We start from the raw sequence: 23,240 nt of genomic DNA on the forward strand, positions 1-23,240 counted from the left end.
TAGATTGGAGATGCACTGAAAAAGAATCATAAATAACAATCATAAACAGTATTTTGATTCTTGGTTTCATTGTTCCCCACGTTCAAACCAGTCAATAACATCTTGTAAGCAATATTAAATTCTTTCCCACACAAGCCCAATTGTTACCAATTTAATTTCCCTGCAGTTAACAATTATCAAAGTCTTAAGAAATGTGTTGTTCCTTTTGATCACAAGTTTTCTTGAATTCTGGGGTGTTGGTTTCTACTCGAGCCTACAATTACATGATTTACTGACAATTGCCGATGGGTGCCAAATGTTTGGCGGTATATGTTGAGTGATTCACAAATTACCCACCCCTGCCCAAGGCCTGTATTAAATCAAATGCTAATAAAATCTCAACAGATAAATATGTACCAATGTATTGCGAAAAGCCTGACAAACTCAAACAGTAGCTTTCATCTTGCTGGCCCACAAGGGGAGGCAAGAGACATCTCCACCTCGTCAAATCCACACATTTCCAACGCAAATACTAAGTAGATCAATTCATCTCAGAACAAATCATTTCAGCTGAGGCCTGAATTCAGCATAGCATCTGCTGTCACAGAAAGCAGCCCTTGCTGATCATCCTTAGGGATACAGTGAGGAAGCAAGTTTGACAGATGTCCGAAGGTGAGAACTGGTGGTGACGAGAACTCTTTGAAGTTCGGAAAATAAACCTGCTCCCCTGTGAACCGTTTTCCAACACTGTCTCACTTGACAGCTGCATTGTATCAAAAGAATGCAACTCTAATGAAAACAGTTACGGACCTGCACAAACTCCAAGCTCTCAGTTCTTATGCATACCACCTGCGTGCTAGAAATGAGAATATTCTGTGCTTTCCCCTTTCATATGAGGGCTTTGAACTTATGGTTTGTCTGGTGTCAACTATTCTACTGACGTTTGCTTAGCTATTGGTGAAAGCTGTGCACAGAAGCTGAACCAGTCCCAGCAGTGAGCTCCTCTTAAAATATGTTGCGTTTCCCTTGTTCCATCCTACCTATCCAGTGATCAAAAAAAATTGACCAAAAAATGGTGCCTGCACATCAGATCAAGCAACATAAGGCAGCTGCAATTTCACTGACCATATCATCAGAGAAAGGTATTATTCAGTCACATCAACTCTTCTATGTTTAGTTTGTTTCAAGTGTCAGATCACACACCCGCAGCCTCCTGAGGATGGAACTTTCCATTATCGCTTTTTGACAAGACCCAAGCGGTGTTGTTGAGATCTGAAATGTAATGTCTAAGAGCGAGCTGGAAGCAGACTCAATCGAGGACATTCCAAACTGGATGATGTTCTGAAAAGGGAGGAACTGTAGACTTTATATGGAAAAGGCAGGGGAATAGGAAGTGCTCATTCAAAAAGCAAAGCAGGCAGGAAGGACTAGCCTAGGGGAGGCAATAGCCTAGTGATATCATTGCTTAGACTTTTAATTCAGAGGCCCAGCTAATGTTCTGGGGACCCAGGTTTGAATCCTGCCATGGCAGATATTAGAATTTGAATTCAATGAAAATCTGGAATTAGGAGTCTAAATGATGATCATGAGTCAATTGTCAGGAAAACCCATCTGGTGCACTAATGTCCTCGAGGGAAGGCAATTGCCATCCTTTCCTGGTCTGGGTGACATGTGTCTCCAGAACCACAGCAATGTGGTTGACTCTTAACTGCCCTCTGGGCAATTAGGGATGGGCAATAAATCCTGGCCCAGCCAGAAATTCCATGAATGAATAATATTTTAAAAAACTAGCGTTCTGTGCTGTAGCAATTCTGTGAAAGCTAGTTTTGCTAACTCTGTTGCTTTTTCAGTCTGTGAATTGTCAGAAAGCCACAGCGTGCGATGGAGAAAGACAGGGACTCTGCTAGCCTTCAAAAACTCAAGAGCAAACTCTCCACTGAAACTACAGAGCTTGAAGCTGGAGTAAAGGAATGTGAGCTGAAAGCAGTCAGAAAACCCCACTCCTCCCTGCCCCCTCTCCCTTCAGCATTCTCTGGTTGTCCCACACTTTCTCTCATGAACAACGTTAGTAGCACTTCCACCTACAGCTAGTGAAGAAAATGACAAAGAGTAATAAAAGATAGGAAAACTGAAAGGAATAAATAAATAAGTTAAAGACAAAAATAACAGAGGCTAGTGGAAGAGAGATAATCATATTCCTATTATAAAGAGTCAATATTATATCCTTTTAATTTCCTGTAGACTATTTTTCAAATTAAAAGAAATTGAGATAAAATGGAGTGTTTCACTAATGAATAGCTCTATTTCCATAGCAAAGTGAGTGAGAGCTAATTATTGCTGCTTGATCTTTTGACATTAAAGTGTATGCAAGGAGCTGTTCATTGACCTGCGCTGCCCTTGTAATTCGTAATGTTCACAAATTGCTGATGGGATCATCAGTTCTTGTTAATCATTAAAACATGAGCAATGATGCATAAGGATACTAGTGTTTGTTTTTGCTTTTTGCAATTTATCTTTAAACAAGCTGCTGTTACACTCACCTTCTCCCAGAGTGATCTCAGGTAGTTTCTAGTTGGACATGGACCTCAAACATTTCTTCTTGGAGATGTGACTTAGTCACAAACATCTTGACATGTGAGGCTATGGGCTCAGTGCTGGAAAGTGGGATGAGTATAGATGTAGTGGGATTTAGTTTAGCTCAGTTGGCTGGACAGTTGGATTAGACGAAAGTGAGGACTGCAGATACCAGCTGGTTTGCAATGCATAGTGATGTCAACAGCAATAGTTCAAGTCCTACATCGGCTGAGGGCCGCCTTTCTGAACCTTTCCCCTTACCTGACCTCGGGTTAAACCACCACTGGCCTTCTCTCTCTCTCATGACAGAGCAGCCCTGTAGTCTGCTAAGTCTATGGTGACTTTATCTTACCCTTACCTTTAGAGCCGCGTTGACACTACAGACTTGATGGGCTGAAGGGCCTCCTCTTCTGTACTGTCTAATCCTAGGAACAGCCAAAGAAAATTGGTGACACAGGACAACTGTGCCCTGTAATTTTACAGCACCACGGTGAATAGTGTGGGAGGGAACGGGGAGGGTGGGGTGCGGTGGTGATGTAAAATCTGGAGCCATTCCAGGCTCCACTGGGGTTTTACCAACTGTAGGGTAAAGAAATGTCCTTAGGAGGTCAATAAATGGTCAATTAATCAACACTTTCTGTTGCTGCTGTGATTTTACCAGCAGCAAACGGTTACTTAAGTCACATGGGGAGACTTTTCCAGGGTAAGCTGGATAGCTTCCTGGGTCCAAAGCTCAGGAATCCTCTCCTTTAGCCTTTCTCTCTCACTCTCTCTCTCTCACACACACACTTTTACATGTACACTTATGCACACACACACACGCTTAAGATGCATCTTAAACCAAGTGTTTAAGTCAAATTTTAATGAATAAAATTCCTGCAAAGCCTAAGTGAATGTTTTATTACATCACAAAGGTGCACGGTAAATATAAACATTTGTTAATGTAGTAGAAAGAACTGCATTTATATACAGCCTGTCACTACCTCAGGTTGCCCAGGCAGGAAACTTTTGAGCATAGTCAGAGAGAAATACAGCAGCAAATCTGCACTAAAAGCAATGGGATTGTGATTCTGTCTTCCTTGTGATATGGGATGAAGGATAAATATTTACTTGGAGGAGAATACACATGCTTTCTGAGTAGCATTGTGAGCTGTACAAAAACTACAGAGGCCAGTAGAAAGTTGGAAGATATGTTCAGGTCTGTGAAACCTGTGGTGGCAGTGCTCCCACTGACTAAATCAGGGTTAACACCCACATATGGAGAGCAAACCAGTTTAAAACACAGTCTGTCTCCTTAAACCTGAATAATGGACACATTGAGATGCTGGACTGTGGGACAATGGTGAACCAGTTGAGTTTTTACAATGACCAGCTCCATGGTCCATACCAGCTTTTATTGCTACCAATGAACAAAACCAGGAATGTCACAGAATCACAGAAGTGTTCAGGTGCAGGATGAGGCCATTCACCTTATTGTAACTGCATTAGTTCTTCAAATGAACATCATTACCTGGTCCCAATTGCCTGTTTGTTCCCCAGACTTTGGCCATTATTTTAATCCAAATAATTATCCAATGCCTTCTTGAATGTTTCAATTGAATCTGCTGTAGTATCTTCCCAACACTCCTGATTGACCACACACCTCAACTCATTTATCTATGAAAAATCTATCAAACCCAGCCATAAATAAATTCAATGACACAGCTTTCACTAATTTCTGGGGAAGTGAATTCCACAGACTGACAACCCATTGAGAATAAACAAAATCCCTCATCTCTACCAGAAAAGAGAAACCTTTCATTGCTCATTGCTGTACCCTAGTTCTGGCCTTCCCCCAAGGAGGGAAACATTCTTGAGGTTCCCTCATGTCATGCCAATTGATTGACCCCATTGTATAACCTTTTATTTGACGGAAGCAATGGACAGCATGGCTTATATGTGCACAGTCACAACAGGGAACACTGTCTCCTGGGAAACTTACTGCTTCTCCTGCAACTGCTCCACCTGCTGGCTGTGCTCAAAACAGTTGGATTTTATGACCCCAAAATTCCATTGGGATTATTCTAGTCTCCCATAGCAAAACAGTAGAACCCTCACAGAAACAGAGATGTTTCAGTGACATGTCATCTCTCCTGGTCCTAGGAGTCAACTGGTTCGAATACAAGAGGAACTTTTATCCATCACATTGATGGTCTTGAGTGTGATTGAAGATTGAGAATTCCCAACGGTGGAGGTTTTGACCTTGAGGATGATCAAGGTGCTGATACAGTGGTGGTAACCAGTACATCTATAAAGTCTCCACTCAGTTGTTGAAGGATCTTCCCAGTAGGATCCACATTCTCAAAGTAGCCTTTAGAGGAATCTGGTCCAACAGCAGCAAGGCCAGGATAGGCCACAGGTGCCAGTGCAATTCCACTCATGATTGTCAAGACTGGTGTTGGTAGGTAGGTAACCAAATTGCATCATGGCAAGCACCACACCGGTTAGTTGAGGATTTGAATTGATGTTATTTAATTTATTACTCTCACATGTACTAAGGTACATCGAATAGTCTGGTCTCAAATGCTTTACAGGCAGATTGTACTATACAAGTGCATCAGGGTAACAGAACAGAGTACAAGATATAATGTTCCAGCTGCCGAGAAAGTGCAGAGAAAGATCAACATTAACATTTAAGAGGACCATTCAAAATTCAGATAACAGTGAGAAAGAAGCTGTTCTTCAATCTGTTTGCACATGTATTCACATTTTTATATCTTTTGCTTGCCAGAAGAGGGTGGAATAGACAGGCAGGAGGCTGGAAGAACACAGCAAGTCTGGCAACATCAGAAGGTGGAGAAGTCAACGTTTCAGAATGTAACCCTTCTGCAGGACTGGGGGTGGGTGGAGTGGGAGCTGCAGATAAAGGGGATGGCGGGGGCAGGGTGGTGAAGTGAGGATAGGTGAAGACAGTTTCCTGAAGAAGGGCTTATGCCCAAAACGTCGATTCTCCTGCTCCTTGAATGCTGCCTGACCTGCTGCGCTTTTCCAGCAACACATTTTTCAGGTAGAGGGTACAGCCCTGGTTGGTCAATGGGAGGAATGAATCTGGTTGGTGGCAGGGAGGAGTGAAAGGGATGGGGAGGGGCTGAGAAGAGAGTCAGGGGATGGGAAGGGAGGATATTTGAAATTGGAGAACTCAATGTTGAGTCCTTAGGGCTGTAGGCTACCCTGACGGAAGATGAGGTGTTGTTCCTCCAATCTGCGGTGTGCTTCGTTATGGCAATAGAGGAGGCCAAGGATGGTCAAGTCAGAAAGGGAGCAGGAAGAGGAATTAAAATGGGTGATAACTGGGAGGCTTGGTTGGCCCTTGCGGGCCCAGCTGAGATGCTCGGTGTACTGTTCCCTAAGTTTATGTTTGGTCTCCCCGGGGTAGAGAAGACCATATCGGGAGCACCTGATGCAGTAAACTAGGTTGGAAGAGAGGCAGGTGAACCTCTGTCTCACCTGGAAGGGGTGGGGGGGCAAGCTATGTCAGTGGGGAGAACGGCACAAACCAAGGGCCATAGTCTTAAGGGTTTAGATGGAGAGGAATTTGTTAAGTGTGAACAAGACAATTTTCTCAATCAGTATGTCGATGTACCTACTAGAGAAGGTGCAAAACTTGACCTACTCTTGGGAAATCAGGCAGGGCAGGTGATTGAGGTGTCAGTGGGGGAGCACTTTGGGGCCAGCAACTATAATTCTATTAGATTTAAAATAGGGATGGAAAAGGATGGACCAGATCTAAAAGTTGAAGTTCTAAATTGGAGAAAGGCCAATTTTGACAGTATTAGGCAAGAACTTTCAAAAGCTGATTGGGGACAGATGTTCGCAGGTAAAGGAACGGCTGGAAAATGGGAAGCCTTCAGGAATGAGACAACGAGAATCCAGAGAAAGTATATTCCTGTTAGGGTGAAAGGAAAGGCTGATAGGTATAGGGAATGCTGGATGACTAAAAAAATTGAGGGTTTGATTAAGAGAAAGGAAGCATATGTAAGGGAGAGATAGGATAGATCGAGTGAATCCTTAGAAGATTATAAAGGCAGTAGGAGTATACTTAAGAAGGAAATCAGGAGGGCAAAAAGGGGACATGAGATAGCTTTGGCAAACAGAATTAAGGAGAATCCAAAGGGTTTTTACAAATACGTTAAGGACAAAAGGGTAACAAGTGAGAGAATAGGGCCCCTCAAAGATCAGCAAGGCGGCTTTGTGTGGAGCCGCAGAAAATGGGGAGATACTAAACAAATATTTTGCATCAGTACTTGCTGTGGAAAAGGATATGGAAGATATAGAATGTAGGGAAATAGATGGTGACACCTTGCAAAATGTCCATATTACAGAGGAGGAAGTGCTGGATGTCTTGACATGCATAAAGGTGGATAAATCCCCAGGACCTGATCAAGTGTACCCTAGAACTCTGTGGGAAGCTAGAGAAGTGATTGCTGGGCCTCTTGCTGAGATATTTGTATCATTGATAGTCACAGGGGAGGTGCCGGAAGACTGGAGGTTGGCTAATGTGGTGCCACTCTTTAAGAAGGGTGATAAGGACAAGCCAGGGAACTATAGACCAGTGAGCCTAACCTCGGTGGTGGGCAAGTTGTTGGAGGGAATCCTGAGGGACAAGACGTACAAGTATTTATGTCTCACAAACTTGATTGAGTTTTTTGAAGAAGTAACAAAGAGGATTGATGAGGGCAGAGCGGTAGATGTGATCTATATGAACTTCAGTAAGGTGTTCAACAAGGTTCCCCATGCGAGACTGTTTAGCAGGGTTAGGTCTCATGGAATACAGGGAGAGAACTAGCCATTTGGATACAGAAATGGCTCAAATTAGAAGACAGAAGGTGGTGGTGGAGGGTTGTTTTTCAGACTGGAGGCCTTTGACCAGTCGAGTGCCACAAGGATTGGTGCTGGGTCCACTACTTTTTGTCATTTACATAAATGATTTGGATGTGAGCATAAGAGGTACAGGTATTATGTTTGCTGATGACACCAAAATTGAAGGTGTGGTGGACTGCGAAGAAGGTTACGTCAGATTACAACAGGATGGGCCAATAGGCTGAGAAGTGGCAGATGGAGTTTAATTCAGATAAATGCGAGGTGCTGCATTTTGGGAAAGCAAATCTTAGCAGGACTTATACACTTAATGGTAATGTTCTGGGGAGTAGTGGAGTCACAGGTAGATAGGATAGTGAAGGCGGCGTTTGGTATGCTTTCTTTCATTAGTCAGAGTATTGAGTACAGGAGTTGGGAGTTCATGTTGCGGCTGTACAGGATATTGGTTAGGCCACTGTTGCAATATTGCATGCAGTTCTGGTCTCCTTCCTATCGGAAAGATGTTGCGAAACTTGAAAGGGTTCAGAAAAGATTTACAAGGATTTGAGTTATAGGGAGAGACTAAACAGGCTGGGGCTATTTTCTCTGGAGCATCAGAGGTTGAGGGGTGACCTTGTAAAGGTTTACAAAATTATGAGGGGCATGGATAGGATAAATAGACAAAGTCTCTTCCCTGGGGTCGGGAGTCCAGAACTAGAGGGAATAAGTTTCGGGTGAGAGGGGAAAGATATAAAAGAGACCTAAGGGGCAACGTTTTCACACAGAGGGTGGTACATGTATGGAATGAGCCGCCAGAAAATGTGGTGGAGGCTGGTACAATTGCAACATTTAAAAGGCTTTTGGATGGGTATATGAATATGGAAAGGTTTGGAGGGATATGGGCCGGGTGCTGGCAGGTGGGACTAGATTGGGTTGGGATTTCTGGTCGGCATGGACGGGTTGGACCAAAGGGTCTGTTTCCGTGCTGTACATCTCTATGACTGTCGAAGGAAATGGTCCTTGCAGAAGACAGAGAGGGGTGGGGAGGAGATGTTCTTGGTAGTGGGGTATAATAGGAGTTGGTGCAAGTATTTAAGGATGATGTGTTGGTGGGGTGGTAGGTGAGGACAAGGGGGACTCTGTCTTTATTGCGTTTGGAGCAGGGGGGATTTAGAGCAGTGTAATGGGGAATTGAGGAGTTGGGGCACAGTGCCTGTGCAGGTACTGAAGACAGACTGTTCGACATTGCCGACAAAGAGGCAGATATAGCTGGGACCCATCCGAGTTCCCATGTCCACCCCCTAGGTTTGGAGGAAATGGGAGGATTTAAAGGAAAAGTTATTAAGGGTGAGGACCAGTTCGGCCAGGCGGAGAGGGTAGTGGTGGAGGGCTGTCTGGATGGGTCTGTTGGAGAGGAAGACATGGAGGTCCTGGAGGCCATCATTGTGGGGTATGGATGTGTAAAAGGACTGCATGTCCATAGTGAAGATAAAGTGCTGGGAGCCGGGAATCTGAAAGTTACTGAGGAGATGGACGGTGTGGTTGGTGTCACAGATGTAGGTGGGTCGTGCTTGAACCAAGGGGGAGAGGATTGAGTCGAAGTTGGACGAGATGAGTTCAGTGGGGCAGGAGCATGCTGAGATGATGGGTCAGCCAGGGTAGTTGGCCTTGTGGAGCAGGTAGAACCGGACAGTGCAGGGCTGGGGGACTATGAGCTTGGAGGCAGTGGAGGGAAGATCACCGAAGGCAACGAGGGCACGGACGGTGCAGGTGATTTTGGCATGATGGATCTCAGTGGGGATGTGGGCAAGGGGAAGTTAGGACGTGGTGTCAGACAGTTGGCGTTCAGCCTCTGCAACACAGAGGTCCAATCTCACCACTGCCCTGCCTTTGTCAGCGGGTCTGATGGTGAGCCAGGGGTTGGTGTGTAGTGAGTAGAGTGCTGCACGTTCGGAGGTGGTGAGGTTGGAGTGGGTGAGGGGTAGAGAAATTGAAGCAGTCAATGTTACGTCGACAGTCTGCAATGAAGAGGTCTAGGGTGGGTACAAGGCCGTCAGGTGGTGACCAAATGAAGAGAGTATAACCGAAGTGGGAAAGGTCTTTGATTAAAATGGTTGCTTTCCCAAGTCAGTGGGAAATATAGATGGATTCAATGGATAGAAGGCTGGTTAGCATAATGGATTGGGCTGTATTCATATCTCTCTGTAGTTCCTGCAGCCTTGAGAAGAGCAGTTGCCAAACCACACTCTGATGCATCCAAATAGGATGCTTTCTATGGTGTATCTATAAAAATTTGGAAGAGTCTTTATGGACGTGCCAAATTTCCTTACCCTCCTGAGGTAACATTTAAAGAGAGGTTTACAACAGAGAGGTGAAGAGACAAAGAGAATTAGGGAGGATGTCCCAAAGGTAATGCAGTGAAAATCTGCACCAAATATCTGGTCTGACCAAATTTGGAGTGTTGTGCGCAGTTTTGGGCCCCATATCTCAGGAAGGATGTACTGGCCTTGGACATGTTCTGAGGAAATTCATGAGAATGGTCCCAGCTTAACATATGAGGAACATCTGAGGACTCGATCGAGTTTAGAAGGACGAGGGGGGATCTAATTGGAACATTCAGAATACTGAATGGCCTGGACAGAGTAGATGTTATAAAGATGTTTCCATTGGTAGGACAGACTAGGACCTGAGGGCACAGCCTTAAAGTGAAGTGAAGATCTTTTAGAACTGAGATAAGGAGAAATGTCTTCAGCCAGGTTGGTGAATCTATGGGATTCATTGCCACAGCAGGCTGTGGAAGCCAGGTTATTGAGTATATTTAAAACTGAGATAGATAGGTTCTTGAGTATCAAGGAGATCAAGGGTTAATGGGGAGAAAGCGGGAAAATGAGGTTGAGAAACTTATCAGCCATGATTGAATGGTGGAGCAGACTTGATGGGCTGAATGGCCTAATTTCTGCTCCTATGTCTTCTTGTCTAATATCATTCTCATTAATGATCAGAAGAATATTTGGTCCCTGGGATACACCAGCACTTGGTATTTATATCCCTGATTTTCAACATTCCCTATGGTTATGGATAAATTACAAATTCCATCGGCCAGTGTTTTTATTCTTTAATAGATTGCTTACTGTTGTATGACTCAATACAGAACTCCAATCAGAAATTACAGGAGATTTGGATTTAGATAATGCCTTTCATGTCCTCAGGATGTCCTATAATGCTTTACACCCAATGAAATACTTTTGAAGTCTAGTCACTATCGTAATATTATTGTAATCACTTCCATTAAAATTGAACATTGTGTCCTCAGCTGTCAGGCCATCAGATGTGTTAAGTAAATTGTAAAAGAGATTCACTGAAATCCTCGTGGGTTGGTTCGTTGGACATAGACAGGACAGCTAGCGTAAAATCTACATACCCATAACATCTACCATCTGTTATATGCCAGCAACTGTAACCCATGTGGAAAGCACTGGATTTTCATTCAAATTAAACAAAATTAGTTTAATTGTGGCAGACTATCTACAATGAGCTTTCTCCAGAGCTGGAATCATAGTTGCAGATTCAGTCAAGATAAATTAAGATTTTTTCCCCTGCATGTTGTTAACAGACTAGTTTCAAATCAGTCCAATGAGAGAGAACCATTCTCATCCGTAACAGAAGCTCATTATCTGTACAATGGTGCCTTTATCTCTCTAGATCAAAGAAATACTTGATTTTGCTCTGAGCCGGAGACCCCACTGGGCTTAGATTCCCACTCCTTTGATGTCCTCATTAGCCTGAATGACTTATAGACAGTTTCCAGCATCTAATAAAGTTCATTTCAGCTCCGAGTGCAAAAGTACTTCTACATTTTTGATTTTAATCCAAATGTAATTTTACCAAAGAGAGCAGCCACATTAACCTTGGTATAAAATTTGACTCTAACAGTGTGACAAACCAATGGAATGAATAAATTTACTTAATGCATTTTTACTTGCTACCTTGAAAAGAAAACTGAACTTGGTATCTGAGCAGAAATAAAGTGAGTATTTTTTCTAAATTGAGCACAGTGTCAAAAATTTCACAACGTCCAATTTTTAAAGGTCCTACCGAATTTCAAAAAAGAATTTTGGTAGCATGGTCTTGTTTGAGAAATTGCCAAGTGTAATGATTCTCTCCTTCATCATTTCAATGTTTCTGCTTGGTACAGAAAGTCTTTATCACAAAGAAAACCTGACTGTTTCACTACACACATCAGAGTTTGGTGTGATCTGGTTTCTTGTGATTTCAATTACAAAAAAAACGCTTATTCAAAACTTTATTTTCTATTTGGGCAAGTTAGGGCAACTGTCAAATTACGTGTGCAAGAACGTCTCACTGAAAATATTTAGGAATGTTATGCGCAATGCTTAATAAAATAGTGTAAGGGAAAGTATAAAGATTCACCAGCCATTTAGATCTTCAGTTGAAATTCTGGACCATCGGAAGTATCTTAATACGTACTGTTGTGGCATCAGTTAGCTGAAAGCCATAACTTGCAGTTAGGTGACATCATAATGACTTCTTCTTCTTAGAATCATAGTTGACTTTCTTCTGCTCTAGTTTGTTGTGTTCGGAGTTGGTTCATAACTTGCATACTCAGCCACATAAATAATGTTGCACTACACAATTGCCAGGCAATGACCATCTCTAATAAGAGACAATCTGATCACCATCTCTTGACATTCAATGGCGTTACTGTCACAGAATCACCCCACTATCAACTTCCTGGGGTTTACCACTGACCAGAAACTGAACTAGACTAGCCGTATCATAACAATGGCTACAAGAGGAGGTCAGAAGCTAGGAATACTGCAGCAAGTAACTCACCTCCTGACTCTCCAGAGTCTGTCAACTATCTAGAGGCACAAGACAGAAGTATGAGGGATTGCTCTCCACTTGTCTGAATGGTGCAGCTCCACCAACACTCAAGAAGCTTGATACCATCCAGGACAAAATAACTGCCTTGATTGGCGCCACATCCACGAGCATCCATTCCCCCCATCACTGACGCTGTGTGGCAGCAGTGTTTCCTATCTACAAGATGCCTTGCAGAAATTCACCCAAACTCCTTAGATAGCACCTTCAAAACCCATGATCATTTCCCTCTAGAAGAATAAGGGCACCAGATACATGGAAACACCAAGTTCCCCTCCAAGTTGCACACCATCCTGACTTGGAAATCTATTACTGTTCCTTCTGTATTGCTGGGTCAAGACGTTGGAATTCCCTTTCCAATGCCATTGTGCGTCAATCTGTAGAGCCCATGGACTGCAGCAGTTTAAGAAGGTAGCTCACCACCATGTCCTCAAGGGTAACTAAAAGTACATACTAAAGCGACCACCAGTTGCTCCTTTCTTCCCAAAATAATACTTACGACAGCCTTCTTCATCTGAACCATCTTTGCAATCTGTGTCTCCATCACAATACCAATGTTCTGCAATGCAACTGCCATCATTGCAGCGAAATTCTTTGTCAGAACATTTTCTCATGTCTGTAACAGGAAAACAAAATTAAAAATGCATCAGCAGTGCTGAACAACAATTGGCTAATAGGTCAGTGATTTTCGCAAAGAATCAAGCAATAGATTACTGTTACTAATTCCGTTAGACAAAGGCTCCACAAAGACCTGGTTGTGATTTAAAATTAGGCTTCTGGCAGCAGAAACTTGACATTATGCTTCTGTTCAAAAACTGGTTGACCACAAATAGGGTTGAACTCACCGCACTGTTCATCACTGTTGTCTCCACAGTCATTGTCCCCATCACAATGCCACAGACTACGTATGCAGTAACCATTCTGGCAGTGAAATTCATCTTCCTCACACTCTCGAGGTGCTAGAATACAAAACATAAGCGGAACTGAATTGCCAGGAATACAACTGCTGGTAATTTTGTGAGCAGTGTTGCAGAGCTAACCATATTCATTGGAGATTACAGCGATTCTTTCACACTGTTAGATATTTCAGCCTTTTCTGGTCATCTGGCTGAGAATCATTAAGTTAGAAAAATTTTCAAATGTGCATATAAAATTAGGCATCCTGTTACATCTTTTAAACTTGCCATGTTGCAAATTTTTGTATCCAAATTTTAAAATTTCTTTTACAAACAGACTATTCTGATACTGGCAATCAGATTCCAACTCGAATGTCTGAGGTGTGATGTAAAAGTTGCAGTAATGACTTGTTTCACATTGACCTGTTTAATACAGCCATGAGTTGTCTTTAGTGACTGTTAATTAAGCTCTCGGCTCTCTAAAGAGGCCTTATAATTCAGTTCAGATCTCTGACTCAGGTGTTGCATTTGGATTGCACAGTCTGAGCTTGGGCAATGTGCCTGAATTCTCAGGGTGTATCAAGGTGCCTGTCAAAAAGATTGTACAAATGGACTATTTTTTCCTGTGCAATTTCTATTTTCAAAAGCCCTTTTGGAGAACAGCTGGAGGACAAATTTCAAAATCTTTCTTCAGGTCAAATTTAAATTCAGCATTTTTTTTTAGTAGTTCTGCTCCTGGGGATATGAGAGAGAGAAGAAATTACAGCTTCTTATTTACTTGTAGTTGCTTTTCATGTTCGATAAAGCAACAAGGATGGACCATTTCTAATTGTTAGCGGCTTCCAGACAGAGACGGGTGAGAAAATAATTTTCCCTCATTTAATTCGAAACTCAAATTAAAAGCAAATGAGTTGAACTTTGAGGGCTCCAGTTGAAATCAGTATTTTCTTTGATGTCTATGTTTTCTTTTAGCTGTGAGAAGCCAAGACAGAGGGATATAAAAGCATCGTTGTGCTACTGAGACTTTATAAAGCTCTGGTTAGGCCCCATTTGGAGTACTGTGTCCAGTTTTGGTCCACACACCTCAGGAAGGACATAGTGATACTGGAGCGTGTCCAGCGGAGATTCACACGGATGATCCCTGGAATGGTAGGTCTAACGTACGAGGAACGGCTGAGGATCCTGGGATTGTATTCATTGGAGTTTAGAAGATTAAGGAGAGATCCAATAGAAACTTACAAGATAATATATGGCTTGGAAAGGGTGGACGCTAGGAAATTGTTTCCGTTAGGCGAGGAGACTAGAACCCGTGGACACAGCCTTAGAATTAGAGGGGGATTCAGAACAGAAATGTGGAGACATTTCTTCAGCCAGAGAGTGGTGGGCCTGTGGAATTCATTGCCGCAGAGTGCAGTGGAGGCCGGGACGCTGAATGTCTTCAAGGCAGAGATTGATAAATTCTTGATGTCACAAGGAATGAAGGGCTATGGGGAGAATGCGGGTAAGTGGAGTTGAAATGCCCATCAGCCATGATTGAATGACGGAGTGGACTCGATGGGCCGAATGGCCTTACTTCCACTCCTACGTCTTATCATCTTATGGTCTTATAAAAAAACAGACGCCAACACGACACATCACAATCAATTCATAGAAAGTCATAAGTATCCTCATATGAAAGGTCAGGGCCCTGGTTTGCTCTTGCCCTTCACTACAGACACCTATCGAGACACAGTGTGAATCAAACTCACCCTGCAAAGCTGCACTTCTAACCAACCCTTAGTGAGACAGCACCTGGAGGAATGGCTACAGTTTTAGTTCCCTCATCTAAGGAAGGATGAACTCTCATAGAGGGAGGGTAGCGAAGAGTCACCTGATTAATTCACAAGATGGCAGGATTGCCTGAGAAGGAAACACTGAAGAAACTAAGCCTGCCTTCCCTGGAGATTCAAAGAATGACAGGTACTCTCTTTGAGAGTCACAAAATTCTTAGACGGCATGGCAAGGTAGATGTGAAAAGGATGATTTCTGTGGTTGATAAATCTAGAACTGGGAACACAGTCTCCGATTAAAGAGCAGGCCATTTAAGAATGAGATCAAGAGGAATTTCTTGACTAGACACTAGTGAATCATTGAAATTCTCTACCCCAGAGGAAGCTCAATCATTATGTGCGTTCAAATCAGAGATCGATAGATTTGTGGATGCTAATTATATCAAAGGATGGTGGGTGGGGGTAGGGAATGGCAAATAGGTGTTTTGTCAATCAATGGGTGTAACGATTCACTTCTATTCCCTACATTCCTAGCCAGTTGTGTCAAACCCTAGTCCTATCTCCCATTGTTCTGCCGAACGTCAGATTCCTGCTTCCTAATGATATGGGATCAAAAGACTCCCTCCTGGAAAACTGCTGCCCCATTTGTATCAAACCCCGAGGACATTTCCAAGGTTACAAGTGACCTGTGTAATCTCCAAATGCTACAACAGAGCGAAATTGCCCCTCCTCCCAGCTAAACCTAATTTCCACTCCTCAGTTCTGCTGAATTTCAGTTATCTGCCTCCATCTGACATATCTTGTACATCGCCTTGCAGTTTTAAACATGCCACTGGTTAGAAATCACAGAATAGGAACAGTATTGTGTGTAAAAAGCTACAATTCATTCATTTACAATTTCCGTGAAATTCAATACCTAAAGCACCAGCAATGTCACAGGACAGATTTAAATAAAAATGAAATTGGCATCCTTCATCAACAACTTCATCATCTTCTAAATAAGTGCCCCCTGACAATGGGCCTCTTTATGGTCTAATTATCCCAATTATTGTAAAAATGCAAATCCTCTGACACAAATGAGCAATATCATGAGTTATCCACTATTCTTTTTAAAATTGATTTATGGGATGTGGACACTCACCATGCCGGCTTTGAAATACAAACAGAAAGTGCTGGAGAAACTCAACAGGTCTGGTAGCACATGTGGAGAGTTAACATTGTGACGCTTTTTCAGAACAGATATTGATCCTCCTCCTGTGTCACCAGGACAAAATCCCTTCCCAACAGCATTGTGGGTGTACCTACACCAGATTGACTACAGTGGTGTTAGAAGGCAAATGGGACTAGATTTACTTAGGTGGCAAGGTGGTTCAGTGGTTAGCATTGCTGCCTCACAGGGCCAGGGAACTGGGTTTAATTCCTGCCTCAAGTGACTGTCTGTATGGAGTTTGCACATTCTCCCCATGTCTCTTGGGTTTCCTCCAGGTGCTTCGGTTTCCTCCTACAATCCAAAGATGTGCAGGTCAGGTGAATTGGTCAGGGGTAATTATAGGGTGGGCAAATGGATTTAGGTGGGCTGCTCTTCGGAGGGTCAGTGTGGACTTGTTGGGCTCAAGGGCCTGTGTCCATACGTAGGGAATCTAATCTAATCCAGTCAGCTTGAACGAGTTGGACCTAAGGGTCTGTTTCCGTGCTGTATATCTCTATGACCTTAAATGGAAGTCACTGAGAACAGGGGATGGGGGAATCTCGACTGGTCAGAATTGGGGGTATTTGTGAATGATTGTGCAGTATTCACTTCCAGTCACTGCTCTTTAGCTGACATGAACCAAGACTTGGATAATAATAATTAGGGTCTACCTGAAAGGAGACAAATACGATTCATGCAACATATGTGCCAGATAATGGCTATCACCAACAAGAAAGAGTCTAATGGCATTACAAATCAATGTACACAAAAAACGCTAACATCCATTACTATCAACACACTGGGGATTACCATTTTTCAGAAACTTAACTCAATTAGCCACATGAATACTGCAACTACAAGAGGAGGCAAGGGATCCTTGATCTACAGTCAAATGCTGACTTTGAAGTTGAAGGAAATCACCCTGACCTCACCTCTGGGGTAATTATAGGTGAGCCTGTAACAAAACTCAAAGCAGCATGGACCAGACAGAAGCCAAAGCCAACATCAGGAAGCTGGTTAACGGTGAACTACGGCAGCTCGATTCCACTGTCAACAACACCACTTCCTGCTGAGGTGGTGCTAATTGGCCAGGTTAGATTTGCCGGCTGTCTGCAAATTGCTCAACCTTTCCTCTTTGTTTGACAGACACCAACGCTGTAACTTATTGGAACAGTTTCGCTAGAGGCACAGCAAATTCCTCATAATGTTAACCATCCTGCATCTTTGTGCACTTAGCAACTTTTCCTATTATGCATTCCCATGGCCATATAAACAATGAAAAACGTCAGGATAGATTGGTCAACAGTAAGTATTTCTTCCCCAGTAAGGAAGCTATTGTAATATCAATACTGGTCGGACAGTGTAATTACAGCAAGGCAAGTTTACAAGGCCATTTCCATCATAAATAGCAATAAACAGGCACTGACATTTTTATAAAGATGAATTTGAATTAAAAAGTAGCCTGAATTATTTTTTACCTATCTTGAACTTTCTATTCCTCTGTCTCTCGGTCCGTTTTGCCATGAAGGCCACACTTGGTTCTTGACTTCTCATGTGCAACGCCTTGGGAGATGAGCTGGTAATTATTAAATCACTTACATCTGTCCACACCCTGCTGTTAGCCTTTTCCATTATAAATTCCATGTCCACATACAGAAGGCAAACTGCCCATGTAAACATATTATGTGTTAATTATACCCTCTGCTACTAGAGTGTCAACACTGGTGGGAGAGCCAGACGATAGTGTGAGAAATCTATAAAGTCAGTTCACAGCACAAGCATGGCCAAAGGAATTTATATAAATTGGGGAGGGGGGGATTGAATTCTATCTGTATCCCCTGTTTCAACTATTCCTCAGTTATATTCCCATTTTACCTTCAGACATACTTGCTTTTAGCTCATATGCAACTGCCATGGGAGACTGACTACTGTATAATGACAGGAAATGTAATAAATTTTAACTTTGCTCTTGAACTGGAATCATTTACAGAAGAACAATAGCTGTGCTGTTACGCATTTACTTTAGGAAGCCAGTCTCTCTGGGTATACTAGCTTATACTTTTGTGCAAAACCCCATTGGCAAGATAAGGCATAATTGCACAGGACCAGCTGAGCATATTTGCATTGATAAAACTGAGACCATAATCCCAAGTGTTCAAAATGCCACTGGGAGGACAGTACTTACTTATGAGAATTAATTAACACTATACAATGTAGCTACGGATTAGATCTGCATCTGCATTACAGTGCAGACATGCTCACCATGTCACACCCTGTGAGGTGCTGCAGACTTTCATACAAGTAGACTACACAATATTCATGCTTTTTCTCTTCAAAGCATATAATGTATATTCTTATGAGACACCACCTCATTTCTAATGCAGCTATGTATTCTTCTGTAAACAATATTTTTGCATTAAGCAACAATTCGACTTCTGCAGAGATCGATATCTTATCAGACCTGCATGGCCTCACTGTTGGACCAATGTTCAAATTACTAGCTTGATTAAAATGGCAGGCTTATTGAATGATTTCCAAGCCAGATGGAGGAGTATGAATCTCGAAAATTCCTTTTTCCCAATTGTAGGTTTATCTATAGAGTATGGCATTACAAATCTCTGCCTCTTACCTACCAGCAGTCATCTTTTATACCCAATTAGTAAATCAATTAAGAGAGTTTTGAGCAACTTTTAAAAAAGAATGATGATCAAATAAATAAAATGAATAATCCTGGAACGGGTAGCAGTATTTCTTTATACACTTGCGTAAATAGAGTCATGGAGTCATACAGCACGGAAACAGACCCTTCGGTCCAACAAGTCCACACTGACCATGTTCCCAAACTAACTGAGTCTCACCTGCTTGCGCTTGGTCCATATTCCTATTAACTTTTCCTATTCATGTACTTAGCTGAATGTCTTTCAAACCTTGTCACTGTACCTGCATCCGCCACTTCCTCTGGAAGTTCATTCCAAGCATAAACCACTCTAAAAAGTTGTCCTTCTTGTTCTTTTTAAACTTTCTCCTCTCATCATAAAAACATACTTCCTAGTTATGAACTATGCCCCAACCTAGGGAAACTTTATACACCTCAATAAGGTCACCCCTCAACATCCTATGTGAAAAATATCCTAGCCTTTCCAGTCTAGTTTTATATCTCAAACCCTCCATTCCTGGCAACATCCCAGTAAATCTTTTCTGAACCCTCACCAATTTAATAATATCCTTCCTATAACTGGGCGACCAAAACTGGACACAGTTCTCCAGAAGAGGCCTCACCAACATCCTGTACAGTTTCAACAGGAAGCCCTAACTCCTATACTTATATCTCTGAGCAATGAAGGCAAGTGTGCTAAAAGCCTTCTTAATCACTCTGTCTACGTGCGATACAAATTTCAAACAATTATGTACCTGAACCACGAGATCTCTGGAACCCTCTAAAGGGGTGCATGAACTAAAGCAAAATCAATAAGGAGTGACATGGTGGCTCGATGGTTAGCACTGCTGCCTCACAGTTACAGGGACCTGGGTTCGAATCCAGCCTTGGGTGACTGTCTGCGTGGAGTGTGCACATTCTCCCTGTGTCTGCATGAGTTTCCTCCCACAATCCAAAGATGTGAAGGATGGGTGAATTGGCTTTGCTAATAGTGTTCAGGCAGGTGTAGGTTAGATGCACGAGTCAGGGGTAAATGTAGGGGAATGGGTCTGGGTGGGATACTTTTCAGAGGGTCGGTGTGGACTTGTTGGGCTGAAGGGCCTGTTTCCACACTATAGGGAACCTAATTCTATGAAACAAATCTAATTGAAACCAGGCTTTCCCCAGGGTCGATGCTGAGCTCTGTCCCCTGTGGTGACTGTAGACCATGGAAAGACTCAGGTCAGTGGGCACTGCTTGCTTCCTCTGCAAGGACACCTAGATGTGAAGTCCCTTTTTAATGTTTTCTCTTTCCCCCACCACCAAATCATCCATGGCAGGCTTTCATCTATCAGCCACCACCAGTAAATCACCTGCGATTTCCAAATGATCAATTTACATGCACAGCCCCTTAAAGGCAATTGCCCCCATTTTGATTCATTACTGAGGGCAGCACTGAGGGTAGCTCACCAGGTACAGGCTAATTCAAATAAGCGCACGCAAAAGCAAAACTACTGTGGAAGTTGGAAACAAAAATCAGAAAAATATTCCGTGGGCCTGGCAGCCTCTGTGGAGAGAAAAACAGATTCAACATTTCAAATCAATGACCTTTCGTCAGAAAACTGGATCCTTGATTATTCAGTTGGATTTTCCAGTGACATTCCAATTTCTGTAGGAATAACTATTCTCACGTGGGTGGGGGGAGATGGAGGCTATAAGATAAATAGGAAGGGAGGTGGGGGAAAGGTAGCTGGGAAGACGATAGGTGGATAGAGGTGGGCGATGATGGTGATTGGTCAGTGGGGAGGGTGGGAAGGAAGATGGACAGGTAAGATAGTTCAAGAGGGCGTTGCCGAGTTGGAAGGTTGGATCTGGGATGAGGTGGGGGAAGGGGAGATTAGGAAACTAGTGGTTCCCCGCACCCCCCCTGACATTCCTGATTAAGGACTAATGCCCTAAACGTCGACTCTCACGCTCCTCGGATGCTGCCTGACCTACTGTGCTTTTCCAATGTCACACTTTTTGACTCTGACTCTCCAGCATCTGCAGTCCTCACTTTCTCCTCTTCCCATGTTATGCAAGCCTCGTTAGCTTAGAGGTGAGTGTACTGTGGGTGAACCCAATAGCTCGAGCTGTCTCACAGATCGATGAACTGAGGTTCGAGGGAAGGCAGAGACTTGCCATTGCAGCAGCCTGTCATATGATCTGCTGTTTCTGAGCCGAGACTCATTACATCTCTATCTTTCCCACTGCCCTCTGATACAGATGTGCCCTCTCACTCCCCAGACACTGGAACTGCATCCTCACGGCAGCCATCTTTAAAGTTGCTGACCACAATCACATGCTGCTCCTGAGTGGCCCTCCCGCCACTGCCCACCACACCTAGGCTGTTGATTGGCTGTCGGATCACACCAGAGGGTGCGCCTTTGACACTAACAAAGCTCTCCCCTTGAAAATGGTCCCAACGCTCAAATAAAATGGCGTAACTGGAGAGAATTTCAACCCATTGTATCATTTCTCCTCACATATCCTGATGGGAGATATGGGCCAAGTTGTGGGTCATGGTGCCACCCAAGACCCTGTGGTTCTGGAGGGATTGAGGAGTGACTGGGTGTGAACACATCAAGAGCATCATTGAGAACTGTTCCCGGTCTTCATCAACCAGTCTAAGGTGGTTTGAAGTCTCTGAATTGTGATGCCCTACTGATGGTCCTCCAGTAGTTTGGTTACCTGAAGTGCATCAGTGTCTTGAGACTCCTGCGTGTCAATGTGGTTATTGCAATGCTGGATAGAATCCCAAGGTTTCACAGAATCCCTACAGTGTGGAAGCAGACCATTCAGCCCATTGAGTCCACGCCGACCATCCAAAGAGCACCCCACCCAGACCCTACCCCTGCATTCCCCATGGCTAACTCACCTAGCCTGCAGACAATGGTCCGAAACTAGCATAGCCAATCGACCTAACCTACACATCTTTGTATGAAGGATCCAAATCAAACTGGGATCAAAAACGTTGTGTGATTATCTCCTCTGTGCCCCAGCCTTGTTCATTATCTACCTTCACATCCTCATCCCGCTCATCCAAGGTTACCTACTACTGTGTATTAACATCCAGTATCATCTTTAACCCAGGGAGACTGACCACCCAGTATCAACATCCAGTTTCATCTGGACAGAGCGTTATTTTACCTTACTTGCTTCAGGGTAAAAAAACCAACCACTCCAATTTCCCACGGATACCAAGGGCCATCAGTTTGCAGATGACTGTTGTGTGATGGCCCATTCCCCAACACAACACACAAACACCCTTTACCTTTTCCAAGTCCTTGCATATGTGCTTGACTTTCCTTTAAACAGCACCAAGCTGAAGGTCCTCCACTAACCTCCTGCAGGCCAGCTGAGCATTCCCCCCGCCATCCTCAAAGGTAGGTTGGCTCGGGAGTATATACAGCACGTCCCATTTCTCATCAGTGCCCCCTCCCAAGGGACTTTCATTGAAAAAGAAGTCCAGTGCCAAGTCAAACTGTGCCAGTGTTGTCTTCAAGATGTGACAGAGTGTCTTTGATAACAGGGATCACCGGACATCAACAATGGTAATGGTCTAGTAAGTCATGTAAAGTCACCATTATCCCAGAGGATCATAGAGCTGCTCTCTTGTTACAGAGACACACAACTGGTGGTGGCTTAACCTGACGGTCACCATACCATATGTGAGGGGAGCGACTGAGATGGCAGGACCTCAGCCTGTGCAGGTAATGATGTGTAAACTGTTGTGTTGACAACCCTCTTACTGCAGTAAGTCCGGGTGTACTAATGTCACATTAAGTTCCTTGAGAGCTTACACCAACGATGCCTACGTCAAATCCTGAGGATCACCAGCAGCATCCTCCGTGAAGCTGCATTGACCAACTTCATTATCATGAAAGGGCCATTTCATCCAACTGCCCGACACCTGGGCAGATTCTCTTCCTTCACTCTCTGGTAGCCAACTCTCAAAGTGGAGTTGAAGGAAAAAGAATAAGGATAGACAGGAGGTTGCCCTAAAGCACCAAGACATTGGCACCACTGACTGGGAGGAAAAAGCTGCTAACTGCTTGGCAGGGCACCTCCTGATCCATCAAGGTACAGCAAGTGGAGGGTCGGCAACTCGATCGTCTGGAGGGAGGAGCAGAGAGTGGTGGTGACAGAGGAAGGAGAAGGGAGACAAGTCCAGGGCTGTGCATCCCATTTCTCCACACCACGGGCTCCCATGGTGGAAAAATCTGCCGATGGGAAAACTGGGCACTTCAGCCCGAGGACCCATCCTGCGAGGCACCATCCTCGATTCCAAGTGAGGAATCTTCAAACGTTACTCCCGCAAAAAAAAACCTCCAACAGTTTTCCCAGCAGTGCTGCAGCCAAGCAATCAAAGCTAGGCAACTGAGGCCACAATCAATTCACCAACTGGATTCAGGGGCAAA

At 43.6% G+C, this 23,240-nt stretch overlaps 1 protein-coding gene across 5 annotated transcripts in view; it reads right to left on the reverse strand.

Moving 5' to 3' along the window:
* Positions 1-23,240, reverse strand: part of lrp4 (low density lipoprotein receptor-related protein 4) — a 402,640-nt gene that overhangs the window by 121,054 nt on the left and 258,346 nt on the right. For 4 of the 5 annotated variants that reach the window (XM_043705466.2, XM_043705468.2, XM_043705465.2 and 1 more), the window contains exons 4-5: positions 13,137-13,250; positions 12,791-12,913 (exon numbers count right to left, since the gene is read on the reverse strand). In XM_043705466.2, coding sequence (XP_043561401.2) covers positions 12,791-12,913; positions 13,137-13,250 — 237 coding nt within the window. The remainder of the gene's footprint in view (positions 1-12,790; positions 12,914-13,136; positions 13,251-23,240) is intronic. The other variant, XM_043705467.2, reaches the window with a different exon arrangement.

This window comes from Chiloscyllium plagiosum, unplaced genomic scaffold, assembly GCF_037043375.1.
Source record: "Chiloscyllium plagiosum isolate Xiang-an unplaced genomic scaffold, Cpla_swu_hap1 HiC_scaffold_18, whole genome shotgun sequence".
Taxonomy (NCBI): Eukaryota; Metazoa; Chordata; class Chondrichthyes; order Orectolobiformes; family Hemiscylliidae; genus Chiloscyllium; species Chiloscyllium plagiosum.